Source organism: Larimichthys crocea, chromosome XV (assembly GCF_000972845.2).
Source record: "Larimichthys crocea isolate SSNF chromosome XV, L_crocea_2.0, whole genome shotgun sequence".
NCBI lineage: Eukaryota > Metazoa > Chordata > Actinopteri > Sciaenidae > Larimichthys > Larimichthys crocea.
The window spans coordinates 23,165,695-23,178,936 of record NC_040025.1 but is presented as its reverse complement, the minus strand read 5'-3'; the positions used below and the strand labels follow the sequence as shown (position 1 = coordinate 23,178,936).

At 38.7% G+C, this 13,242-nt stretch overlaps 1 protein-coding gene across 1 annotated transcript in view; it reads right to left on the bottom strand.

Annotated features, from left to right (window-relative positions):
- The window catches only part of cacna1db (calcium channel, voltage-dependent, L type, alpha 1D subunit, b), a 41,342-nt gene that overhangs the window by 18,743 nt on the left and 9,357 nt on the right, over nt 1-13,242 (bottom strand). Inside the window, exons 6-27 of the mRNA XM_027288435.1 lie at nt 8,725-8,812; nt 8,527-8,553; nt 7,858-8,018; nt 7,530-7,755; nt 7,011-7,218; nt 6,442-6,562; nt 6,135-6,249; nt 5,933-5,993; nt 5,749-5,809; nt 5,253-5,391; nt 5,025-5,154; nt 4,286-4,345; nt 4,140-4,199; nt 2,704-2,810; nt 2,462-2,549; nt 2,243-2,350; nt 2,052-2,104; nt 1,809-1,955; nt 1,392-1,593; nt 1,040-1,198; nt 692-802; nt 345-422 (exon numbers count right to left, since the gene is read on the bottom strand). Of these exons, the coding sequence (XP_027144236.1) occupies nt 345-422; nt 692-802; nt 1,040-1,198; nt 1,392-1,593; nt 1,809-1,955; nt 2,052-2,104; nt 2,243-2,350; nt 2,462-2,549; nt 2,704-2,810; nt 4,140-4,199; nt 4,286-4,345; nt 5,025-5,154; nt 5,253-5,391; nt 5,749-5,809; nt 5,933-5,993; nt 6,135-6,249; nt 6,442-6,562; nt 7,011-7,218; nt 7,530-7,755; nt 7,858-8,018; nt 8,527-8,553; nt 8,725-8,812 (2,510 nt within the window). The remainder of the gene's footprint in view (nt 1-344; nt 423-691; nt 803-1,039; nt 1,199-1,391; nt 1,594-1,808; nt 1,956-2,051; nt 2,105-2,242; nt 2,351-2,461; nt 2,550-2,703; nt 2,811-4,139; nt 4,200-4,285; nt 4,346-5,024; nt 5,155-5,252; nt 5,392-5,748; nt 5,810-5,932; nt 5,994-6,134; nt 6,250-6,441; nt 6,563-7,010; nt 7,219-7,529; nt 7,756-7,857; nt 8,019-8,526; nt 8,554-8,724; nt 8,813-13,242) is intronic.

The window sequence follows — 13,242 nt, the reverse complement described above, 5'->3', positions numbered from 1 at the left end:
CACCATAGATTTACAGTCACGGGATCTAATCGGTGGCATATAGTAATGTAAATTTTGTCATTTAACGGTGCTTTGATGCAGTGTAGACGCAGGTAGCTGATGGTAATATTTCCAGCCCATCAGCATATATTTGGTCAGTGATGCTCATTATTAAGTCGTAAAAACAGATTAAACAGACTTCGTTTCATGAGCAGAAATTGGCTCAAGCCAACATAAACATAACGCAAAATTAAGACAGGAAGGAAGGGAAGGAGGAAAAATGTGAAGGAAGGCAAAAAAGGAGAGTAGCTGCAGCAGTGGGAGAGCAGGGAATGACAGAGTTGTACATACTGACGTCTTTCTACCTGGCTGAGTATGATGTCGACTACACTGCCAATCACCACCAGGGCATCGAAGACATTCCAGGCGTCCCCGACATAGCCCTGAATATGGCAGCATGCGTAGCCAGCAGGAGGAGAGGGAAAGGCAGGAGAGGAGGGGGGGTGCAGGGAAGTATAAGAGGTAGAGAGGTTACAGTGTGGAGTAATGGAGGGTGACGATAAGAAATAAATAGAAGTCACAACTAGTAGAAAAAGAGCCCAAGAAGGAAAGGAAGAGTTTATGAGGGCTGAGTTAAACAAACTAAATAAGATGATTTAAGGAACAAGGAGAGGAGAGGAGAGGAGAGGAGAGGAGAGGAGAGGAGACTTACTCTGGGTTTGAAGGCGATGAGTTTGAGGATCATCTCCACAGTGAAAACCCCAGTGAAGACCATGTTGAGAATGTCCATGGCATAATTAAACAGATGAGACTGACCATGGTGCTGGAAAGAGACAGGCAGACAGGCTACTAAATGAAGATTAGATATATAATGTTATATTTTGATGGTTGCTGTTGAAAAAATGAAAGCAAGGTTTATTCATTTTAGATGTGTATAGTAAGTTAGAAAACATATTTCACATCACATGTTCCCAGATGTATACATTATTAATCAATGTGAAGTATTAATCAAGGTAGTTCATGTCAGTTTCACCTGAAGGACTGAATGAAGAGCACTCACCTGAATGGCCAGACACAGGGTGTTGAGGATGATTAGGACAAACATGACGTACTCAAAGCCAGTAGAATTGACCACATACCAGAACTTGTACTGGTAGGGGTTTTTGGGGATGTATCGCCTCAGTGGACGAGCTTTAAGAGCATATTCCACACACTGACGCTGCGGTGGTGAGGGCAGGTGGGAAAAAATGGAAAAAGAGACAGAGAAACAGACTCATGGAGTGTAATATCTTCCTCTGTACAAGATGCAGGTACTCTTAGCACCAATTCTATATGAATAGATTTGTAAGGACTACATTTTAATGTTCAATAATAGCACCATGAGACAGAAACACACAATAGGTCCCTTCTACCTGGTTCTTGTCCAGCTCACAGTTCTTGTACTCCTTCTCTCCCTGCTCCTGAAAGGTGACGATAACAAAACCGACAAAGATGTTCATCATGAAGAAGGCGATTATAATGATGTAGATGATGAAGAAGATGGAGATCTCAATGCGGTAGTTGTAGATGGGACCCATGTTCTCTTTGTTTGAGTCAATGGCCTTGTAAAGTAGCCTGCAGGGATACACAAAACAAGATAATGAACAGCAACTATTGATATCAACTCAACAAATTTCAGACTAATCTAGACTTGGAGATGGCTGGGTGTATCTATTTACTTTTGGTTAGACAGAGATGGGGGTGAATGATTACATTTGATACATTCAGAATCGTGCATCATTCACCACAGTCAAATGATAATTCTACCATATACACAAAGCAGCACTTACGTAGGCCATCCTTCAAAGGTGGAGACGGTAAAAAGAGCCATCATGGCCATGAGCACGTTGTCAAAGTTGAAGTCACTGTTGTACCAGATCCTCTCCTTCACCATGGGAAGCGCTGCATCCCCATTGTTGTAGAGAATGTAGGTACCTCTGTGATTTAAAGATGAAATATTAACAAATGCACACGTACGTAGAGACACTTATTCAGTCCAGTGTCCTAAGATAAAAAAAATCTCAAAAACTCACTTGCACTCCTCTGGACTGGACTTAGCGTCATCAGTGCAGCGATAAAATTTTCCCTAAAAAAACATCAGAGAAAGTCAGATGTGTTCTTCGATTAAAACATACTACTGTACTAGTTGTTTTACACTAGAAGGACCTGTTGTGACCCCATAAACCTCTATTTATCTTTCCCTCTGTCCATCTCTTCTCTGTACCTTGAAGAGCTGCACTCCAATACAAGCAAACATGAATTGTAGCAGAGTGGTGACGATCATGATGTTGCCGATAGTCCTGATGGCCACAAACACACACTGGACCACGTGCTGCAAAGGACACACAGTTATACACTATTAGAAGGAATACACAGTACTGTATCATGAGGCATATACACAATAGATACACACTGCATCGTGTTGTGTTATTGCTATTCTGACCTTTAGTCCTTTGGCTCTGTTGATGGCTCTGAGCGGACGGAGGACTCTCAAAACTCGGAGAATCTTCACCACAGAGATAGCAGAAGACCTATGGAAGGTAGAAAAACACACTGGTGTATTCAGCTGAGCAATTTCAACGACATGGTGAGGCATTGCTTTTAACCCCGGCCACGAGCAGAGCAAAGAACTATGTTATATATTATGGCACAAATACAAGTAAAAAACGATTGAACAATACATACTGGATGCCAAACGAGACCAGAGACACACCAACGACCAGCAGGTCTAAAAGGTTGAAGTAGTTTCTACAGAATGCTCCTTTATGAAGGAACGCTCCAAACGCTGTCATCTGGACAGAGGAGAGACAACAGTCAGGGCTAAAGACGACAGATCTGCATTATACAAGAAGAGCTTCATGTCGAGCTGAAATAGGATTTAAATGATGAATCTATTCTTGTATATCCTCTTACATTCACATCGAGTCTGCTTTTCAAATATGAGTGTTCATGACAATAATGCACAATGGAATTTGATTTGCAGTTTCAGAGCTGATGGCCCTTAATTGAAATTAACCTGTTATGTTAATTATGTTAGGTACTTACACTACTTGGAGCAAGCACACACATTAAGAACAAACATTAACAAATGAGTACATCTAATATTGTGTAAGCAGTTTAAAGCAATATTTTAAGGTCTTTGATATATAATATTTTAGGTCATGCTGACAAAATAGGCCTGGATTCACACTCACAGCAAAGCAACAAACACAACAAATATATTGTGGTCATACAAATGTGCAGTACTGCAGCGACATACAAATAGATTATAAACAATGCAAAAAATTCAGACAAGACTTAAGGAGCATTTTCCACTACGCTATTTTTAAGCTACGAAATGTATAATAAACACCTTCCATGGACGAATCTTCGAAATTTTAGGCTTAAGCCATAATACCCAAGATTTACCTGGTGCGGGCATGCAGCGAGCAAGGGAAGTAAGGGTAGAGGATTTTTATCTTAAGAGCAAAAATCAAACACTTGCTCCTGATTTTTGTGGATTTCTTCAAGCACATTCTTTTGACGTACATTAGCCAAAACAGACAAAAAATTAAGCAAGGGGGCACATCTCTGTGTACAGTATGCAATCAGGTAGTGGGATATAAAGCTTGATGTTAGTTCAAGTTCGAGTTCATCTCTCCACAGTCCAGAATATTTCAAATTTTACAAATATCCAAATGAAAATCAAAAATGTGTGTTGTTCAAAATATCTAGAATCTATTAATCAATGGTTTCAAAAAAGTGTCAAAAAATGATAATAGTTGGTGAAAGGTTTCAAAATGCCACCAGAGTCATAGTGCTAATCAATTTTTTAGTCTTCAGAAAGCGAAAAATAAAAAAAACAAACCAACAAGTAGTTACTCTGGAGAGCCACTGGTCCATAAACTGGTCGAGGATGAAGAGGGAAGGTGGGCCGTGATGGAAAAGTGACTGACAGACAAAAAAATATTTGACGAAAAAGCATGATCTCCACGTTGACGGATTGGCGCCATGACAACAACACAAGCAGGCGGCCATTTTGACCAAAAATAGAGACAAAAATGAGGGAAAGGAGGACGTGTGCAGCAAGCTTGGAAGTGGTGGGTTGTTGCAGAGGCAGCGCAACAGTTTTTATTGTTTACCTTAATAAGGATCTCAAATGTAAACATACTAGTGAAGACATAGTCTGCATAGCCTAGGATCTGAGGAGGCAATCAGAGTGACATAAGCACGCAGGGTTACTGAAGCTCTACCCAGAACAGCACAACACAGCGCAAAGGTCATTTACCTTCAACAGGATCTCAACAGTAAAGATTGCGGTGAAAGCATAGTCAAAATAACCAAGTATCTGCAAGAGGCAATGCACAAGTTCAAGTCATCAAGTCATTCCAGGACAACAGCACAGTAAGATACAGTATATAGATACAATAAGAGTCAAACACTGACATGAAAAATAACTGCTAGTATATTAAAGCTGCATGAGGCAAAATCTTAGCGCAAAAATGTTGTTATCAATAGTTTCTAATGCATTACTTAGATAACAGATATTTACAATATGGCTTTCTCACAGCAGACATTCATAGAGTCATCATAGCAGAAAAAGCACAGGTGCAATGGTGAGACCCTGAAACAGGTAAAGCCCTCATTAATGTTATTAACTAATAATTATCTATTAACACTAAGTTAAAAAGCCTGCCATGAAAAAGGACCAAAAGAAATTCTCAAGTTAGTTAATAATAGCAGCAGGTCTGTGAGGAATCAAAATTTTGTGAGCAAGAATTGGATTCATAGAAAGCTAGACTCACTACAGTCAGTGCCACAGTCGTGTTGTTAGTAATATGTAATAATTTAAAAAGTAATGAATTCATCATAAATAACACAAGATGCAGCGTAAAGTAATATGTAATTAATATGTAATTCAATGTGGGGGAAAAAGCAGCTGTTGTAAATCCAGACAAGTTTCTGGTGCAGTGTTGTGTGGCCTTTCGGAATGTTAAAAACTACAATCCCCATGGTTGGTTACGTACGATATTGCGGGCAGAAAAATTGCGTATAGGGTCCTCAGCAGCAAGAGAGACGGAGCTGAGCATGATGAAGACCAGGATGAGGTTGGTAAAGATCTGATGGTTGATCAGCTTGTGGCAGAATACACGAAACCTACAGAAGAAAGGCAGAGAAGTACAGTGAGTGTAACAGAAAGCCTGGTTTTGTGACACAATTTTGAGTTATTTTTGTTATTTCTTATTCGGACTCACGGGTTGGTGCTGCTGAAGATGAAGAAAGCGCTGCCTGCGGGGATGGGTGGAGTTTTCTCTTTGATGGTGAGTTCAGACATCCTCAGAGGGCGGGGCCCAGAGGGGACTTCTGGGAGGTCGTCATTATTGTCATCATCATCTTCAGAACAGAAGTTATTTTAATAATTTAATAATTTAAACTTTTGTCTACTTCTCATATTTTACAATAATTTGTTTTGATCCACATCTTCACTTTGGGTGATGATCTCTGTTGATTGTTCTTTTGGCATGTTATTGTTTATATTTCTGTCTACAGTTAAATGGAGTGTATACATTTTGTTTTTTTGGTCTGTCGATCATTCGTCTGTCACTTATACCTTCTTAAATCTTGCAAAATTATTTTTAACCATAGAATCAATTTCAACTTACAGTCAATCAAAAAAACAACAACAACAACAACATAAAAATCGGATGAATTGATGGATTATTTCTGGACCACAGTTTGGGTCACTTTTACCTTGAGGGTTGATGGCAGGATACGACTCTTTGTCTTCCTCCAGCAAGCCCTCTGCTGGCACCTACACACAGTGATCAGATTTAGCTTCATACAAATGTAAATGCAAATACTGAAACGAAAACTCTGTGCTTTAAAATAGGAAGGTTAATGCGTTATTTATGAAGAGAGCTATTTTATTTTTTACCTTGGTCTCTCCATCCTTGCTTTCCATAATTTCAACTTTTTTCTTATCTATGCTTATATCCCTGTTGGAAACAGATGAAACAAGTAGTAACTAACCAAGCAGAAGGCTGTTTCTTTCTTGCAAAAGAAAGTGCTAGTTATAAACGTCTACAAAAACAATTAAACAATTAAAATGTGTAATATTGAAGTGTGCTAAGCTGTACTTGGCACTATTCTTCCTCTTTTTGGCCTCTTCTTCCTCCTTCTGTGCTGTGTTCAGGCTCTCGGCGTCTGCCAGGTTGTCTACGGCAATGGCCAAGAAGACGTTGAGTAGGATGTCTGGTCATGTGACTAAAGGAGAAAACACTGACCAACACCAAAACCCCACTTGGTCTTTAAGAATATGAAACAACATTAACTGGCTTCATATGAAAACAACTTTTTTGCAGTGCAGCTTTATAAATGTGGATTAGTCTTTGTGTGTGAGCATTCTGTGTATGTTTGTGGGTATCAGTGGTACTAATAGGATACAGTTTCCACAGATGAAGAGAATGATGAAGTAAATGCACACCACCATTCCAGAGGAGGCCGGACCACCGTACGCCATAATGCCATCATACATCACCGTATTCCAGTCTTCTCCAGTCAAGATCTGACAAACACAAGAAGAAACCATGTCAATCACTTATTCTGTGACTGATGAGTTTATTTTTTACTTAAAACTATTAGCAGAGTGTCACCTTAACCGTGCCTATCAACATGCCTATGAATACCCTTATAACCTTTTTGTTCCCTTTCCCTTTCTGCCCACATTTCTTTCTTTCTCCTATTACCCCCTCTCCCTCCTACTCATAGGGTCCTGAGGTGGTCTGTCATGTTCATGTGTTACAAGTGGATTCCCCACAATAGCTTCCCCATAATGTAGCAACAGAACAAAGAAGTATAAGATTTCATGCTTCGTTTACACTACATTGTAGAGTATGGTAAATTAGTTAAATCCTTTTTTGTGTCCTGTTATTGCAGAGACAGAAATCAAATCTGAATGATTCTCTCTCTCTCTCAATCATATTCAAATGAAGTGAATAAAACCACACACTCACCTGGAACACAGTGAGCAAGGCCTGGGGGAAGTTATCAAATGTGCTCCTTTTTGTCACAGTCTCATCAAAGTTGAATTTGCCCCCAAAAAGCTGCATGCCAAGCAGGGAGAAGATAATGATGAAGAGGAAGAGCAGCAGCAACAGGGAGGCGATGGACTTCATGGAGTTGAGCAGAGAGGCCACCAGGTTACTAAGAGATGCCCAATGACTGGAGGGGATAAAAATATAAAACATTAAAAGAAAACTCCTCTACAAAGTCTAAGTAAAACATTTGGGCAGTGTCTCAGCAAGTAAAGCAGGTCGTCCATTAATCAGAGTATTAGTCCTCCAGTCTGCAAGATGCGTCATCAGTGCATGAATGATTAGCTCCCAAACTGATGAGCAGTTGGCTGGTGAATGAGATATATAGTGTAAACGCACCTTGAATGGTCAGAAGACTAGAAAGATGCAGTCAGTTTACCATTGAAACACTTCATACCTTTCACATCCAAACACATTCAAACACATTCTACTGCTCACCGTGTGACCTTGAAGATCCTAAGGAGTCGTACACAACGGAAAACAGAGATACCCAGTGGAGACATGATGGCCAGCTCCACCAGGATTGTCTCTATGATGCCTCCACACACCACGAAACAGTCAAAGCGGTTAAACAGGGACACAAAGTAAGCCTGCAGCCCCAAACTGTACATCTTCACTAGCATCTCCAAGGTGAACATTGCCAGCAGAACTTTATTGGCTACATCTGGCACGGAAAGGAGAGGACATAGTTTAGGAAGAAATTATTAAACATCTGATAGTTGAACAAAGGCAAGTTTGGTTCACTAGAATAGAGCAAAATAGGTACCTTGTACTTCAGTTAGCCAGTCAGGCTGGTTGTAGTGCTCAGAGGCAATGGTGAGAGTGTTAAGGAACACCAAGATGATGACCAGCCAATAAAATGTTACAGATTTCACAGCTGCACGACACTTCCGGCGGCAGAAACGGTTCCACCGTCGCCACTGACGACTGACAGACAAAAGAAATTCACTTTAGATCAACGTTCAGGAAAAGTACAGACATATTCAGAAGAGCTTAGTTCCAATATAAGACTTAATGAGCCACAATTAAGCATTTTTTAATATAATAAGATTTATTTTTGAGATGGAAAAATGTATTGAATTTAATTAAATTTAATTTCTGTTACATGTGTGGTCACATAAAATAAAAACACAATATCAAAATTAGTAAAACTGGACATAAACTAATTATAAAGAGGACTGGAGTGGGTTTTAGGTGAGTAAGCAGGGAAGAATAGACAATGATGAAACTGTTGTGAGATCAGGATAAAGACTGATTGGTCAGAAATTTTAAAAAAGACAGACGTTGGATCCACCGCAAACAAATTGATAAAAACATTGGGGATCTGAGCAGGTTGAAAACGAGGTAAGAATGGGCCATGCGAGATGAGTTGAATCAAATAAATGAATGAAGATGACATCGAGCATGCAGTGTCATACAGTACCAAAGTACTAACCTGCACTTTGACTTAGTAATTTTTTGACTGGGGAGAATAAGAAATTAGGCAACTTTAAAAAAGGACAACAACATCTACACTCTGTGTTTGAATATGATTTTTTGAAACACATCAAACAGCCATTATGTCCTTTATCAGGTCAATACTAAAAGGTCAACCTCTTTTTATTAGCTTGTCATAATAATATGTCACACTCACCACAGCGGTCCACAGCAGGGTGATTTGTCCTCCACTCCATTGTGATTCTCTGTGTTCACTGACTCTGTCTCACTCGTGGGCATGCTTGCTGTGGTGCCACACACACATACACACACAAAAAAAGGGTATCGTGAGATGATAATGTGCCAAATTAACAAAGATTTTTAGGACAAAAAAAAAAGTGCCCTGATGGAAACAGGTTTCACCACTAAATTTCATATTGTAATAGATTTTCCTGTTGACACCCATGCATTTTTGGTTTGGCTTGGTTCCAGGCTGCTGAAATGTGTTTTAAATTTATTCTGTTTGTTCAAATTGAAAAAGAAAAAGTATTTCCTTTACAACAAAAAGTCATGTTTTCAGATTTTAGCTGCTGATTCGAAGAACTGAATCTCCAATTTTACCTTTTCTGCTTCTAGTTGTGTCAGCTTATTTTTTTGTAATCTTTCTTTCATGTGCCACATGGCTTATAGGCCAAGCCAAACCACCAGAAAACAAACACAAAAAAACGCAGGTGTAAATAGAAAATGCTGGGTTGACTCCTTCTTGAAAACATGACTGACTGATGGCATCCAATTTGGGATTGGGTTGCTGGATCTTGGAGTTGCACCGTGTGAAACCAACTGTTCTGTTTTGTAAACACTGCAAAAGGATGACTTTAAAGGTTTCTGCATAAATAAAGTCACAGTTAGTTCATGCTGCCAGACCTGAGTCAAACTGGACCAATTTAAAACCATTTATCAATTGGATTACCGTCAGAATACAAATATTTTTAATATATTGCTCAGATGACAGAGTTTAGTTGTATAGAATGTTGAATCTTGTTAAAAATATTTGATCAAAGTATTTGCTCCAGGTCTGTATGCTGTATTAGTTACATAGTCACAGGATTACAACATACAGTATATTGGAAATCATATATACTGTACATGCATAATATATTGTCTCTATAAGTGACAAATGAAAGGAATTCAAAATAACTATGATTTGATGAGGGAACACAAATACTTTGCAGTCATGAGATTAACTGAAAAACACTGAACACTTATTATACATTACAAGGTGTGTCAGTAATTAATTAATTTTATTTTTACTAAAATAAACATGAAAGAGTTTAATTTCCTAAGCATTAAAAATGTGAAGTATGTCTTGTGGCAAAGAAGCTGCTGGAAACAACTAAATTAAGACAGATTTGGATTATTTACTAAAGACTTTGTGACATTGAAATATATTTTTTATTTATTTATTTATTTTAAGTTTTTATTTAAAATAAAAAAAAATGTAAATGCAATTTTGAGATTTCTTTCAAAATACATTAAATATGTTGGGAAATAGTTGTGAAAATGTGAAAAGACACCCCTAGCAGGGAAAAAGAGATGAATTCATCTCACTCTGAGTGTTTCAAAGTTAGTCATGCCATTTTCTGAACTCATCTAACATGTTTCAGTTGCTTCTAAATTGCTGCCTGACTGCTCCCACGAGAGGTGGTAGTTTCAGCACATTCAGTGCACACACTAAAGCATAGCAACAGTAGCATGTATTCAATTTAGTTCCTCGTGAAAAAAAAACTGGTGTTGCTGCCAGTGCTGCTGTAAATCATGAGTGCTTTAATCGTGACATTAGTTTTATTATTTGTTAAACTGAAAGCTGCATTTCCCATAAACCTAGTCGCTTCCTGAGAAGCGAAGCTTCTTTCGTCTGTTCTATAGTACAAACTGTTTATTATATGTTGATTTATTTGAGTGGCTATTAAGATATGCCAGTAGAAGTTCAGAGATAATGGATGATCGGGAGTATGTTTTGGATGAAATTAATTTGCTCATGATACGGAAACAAACAACAGAGGGCATGCAAGCACAAAAGCCAAGAAACAGAAGCATAAGCAAAGCACATGCAGGCAGAGGCGACCTCCAGGACAAACACACACAAACACATTTTACCCTGTGTCTCTGTGGACTGAGTGAACCAGCCAAACTTTCCTTTCTTCTTCTCAGTGAGGTCAGCCAGCGTGACCCCTTGGTGTTACCAACATGCAGTTCACACAGCCAGACAGCAGAGGAAGCAGTGAGTCAGTACACAGCAGAGAGAGCAACAAGAGAGAGAGGAAAGTACGGCAAGAGATGACTGCAATACAAACTACAGTACAGACACAGCTGTCCAGAAAAGCTACAAGACACAGTGTACAGGATATACAATAATATCCTCTTGGAATAAGAGACTGACTGCAGAATCTGAGCCTGGACTCTGATGTCCTACGACAGTAAAAATAATCCAGTATATTCGCTTGTAACATGAAGATGATTGGCACATACGTAAGAGGAAAGAAAAAGATTAAAAAGGCCTTGGGACAATACAGTAAAGAAGCTAGTTTTGTGCTGGCATGAGAATAAAAACTTACAGCACAGTTTAGTGCAGTTTTACACACAATATTTGCTAACTGAAGCATGGGAGAAGTATGCAGTAAACAATAGTAATAGATAATATCAGCCAGGCAGATATACATTAGCTAATGGCATATATACAGGTATTAATGTTTATGTCATCTGATATATAACTGCAGTACAGAAATTCCAATGATGTGTTTGAGGTAGTTTAGAAACATTGTTATCCTTAGACCTTTTTTCAGTCAGCAATAACTGACTATAAAAGATCACGATTCTTAAAGTAATCATCTCTATTCTCAACAACAATGGCCTAAAAATCAGTCAGGCTTAATTTTAGCTCTATAATTTATGGAGAAAGTAACTATCAATACAATATTAGACTGGAAAGGAATACAAACAGAAGATAAAAGACAGAGAAGAGAACAACTGTTGGTGACAAGAGAGGAAGAGAGATGAAGAAACAAGAGGAAGAAAAAGGAGACAGAGGGGAAAAACTAATGTTAGCAGAAATCTACAGACAGTTTTTTACAAGGCACACAGGAATCAAGGAGAGGAAGTTAGTGTGTTGCCTCGGGTGTCTAGTCTACAACAGCAGCAGCAGAGGTAAAAGCAGAGCAGTTACTGGAGGATATAAAAAACTGACAGATACATTTAGTGACTGCGCTGCGAATGGTTTTAAGGCACTACAACAGTATCAGAAAGAGAGAAGAGGCTACAGTTACTGACCAAAGTATACTTTCTTACACACTATAACTAAGCCTCACATTAAGGCTCATACACACACACACACACACACACACACACACACACACACACACACACACACACACACACGTGCGTTCTTTAAAAGGAGGATTTAAAATTTCACATTTCACCCCTGCACATTCAGATAATGAATTACACGAACGGGCTCCAGTCCAGGTATTCAGTTGTAGTTATAAAAAATCATCTTAAGGATTCCGTTAAACAAATAAATTTCATAATTTCATTAAAAATTGTCTATGCAAGTATTTTCTTTCTGCTCCTATTGAGCATTAAGCATTGCACTCTGTATTGTTATTGACTTATGATGGAGAGTTGAGTGTGATGGAGAGCAAATTTAATGGAGAAGAACCAAAGATACTTTGATTCATCTAACTTGGCCTACATTACCAACAGTTCAACATGACTGCCCACAATTATGAGAGAGTCCACTGATATATGTGGTATGATGCCTGGCAAGTACCCCTAACACGCTACACTGATTTCCTCTACAGATTTTTTTGCTTTCAAACTTTTCAGCTATAACTGACATTGTCTCATGTAATTTAATTTAAGGGCGATCAAACTTCACACAGCTCCCACAAACAGCTTCATACAACTTTTTTTCACACATGCAGTAGCACTCCCAAATACCTGTGATCAGTTTCTGATGGGAAAAATCTGTGGAGTTCCCCCTTTAAAGTTATATTTTTAAACAGCCTTTTCTTATGATCATCTTAGGGATCTGTCTACAATCACATTTAAAGTCTTTTGTTTGATGCAACCAAAACTTCTGAGCAATCATTCATCATTCATCTGTCATTAATCTACATCTGCTCATCTTTTGCAGGGTCATGGTGGGAAATGTCGGAGATGGAGCCTATCAAAGCAGAAATCACAGATCTACAAATGTACTGACATTCACATTTACAGGATTTCACCTGGTTTCACGTCATCTTTGGACTCCAGGAGTCCAGAATAGAAACCCAAGCAGACATAGGTCTGTGGGAATATGTATACTTCAGACATACTCACACTGACCTCATTGGGAGACGACAGTAATAATCACTGAGCCACCCTGTCACCCTTCTTTTAAACTATAATCCATTAAAAAAAGTAGAGGAAAGAGGGTAACAAAGACACAAAAAGGAAATAGTAGTAACAACAACAACAAGCGGACCCTCTTCCCAAATCTCTGTTAGTGCAAACAAATCAAATCAAGAGGGAGATGAGAGAGAAGAAAAATAAAATGTAGGCGTAAGCAGCAATGATCCAAGCAGATTGCGAGCATTTGGATGCCCATTTCTTATTTAATTGACAAGAAGCACTTGAAAACACACTACATGCATGAATTGTTGTTGGAAAATAAGCCGTGACAACCTGGGGATTCAAA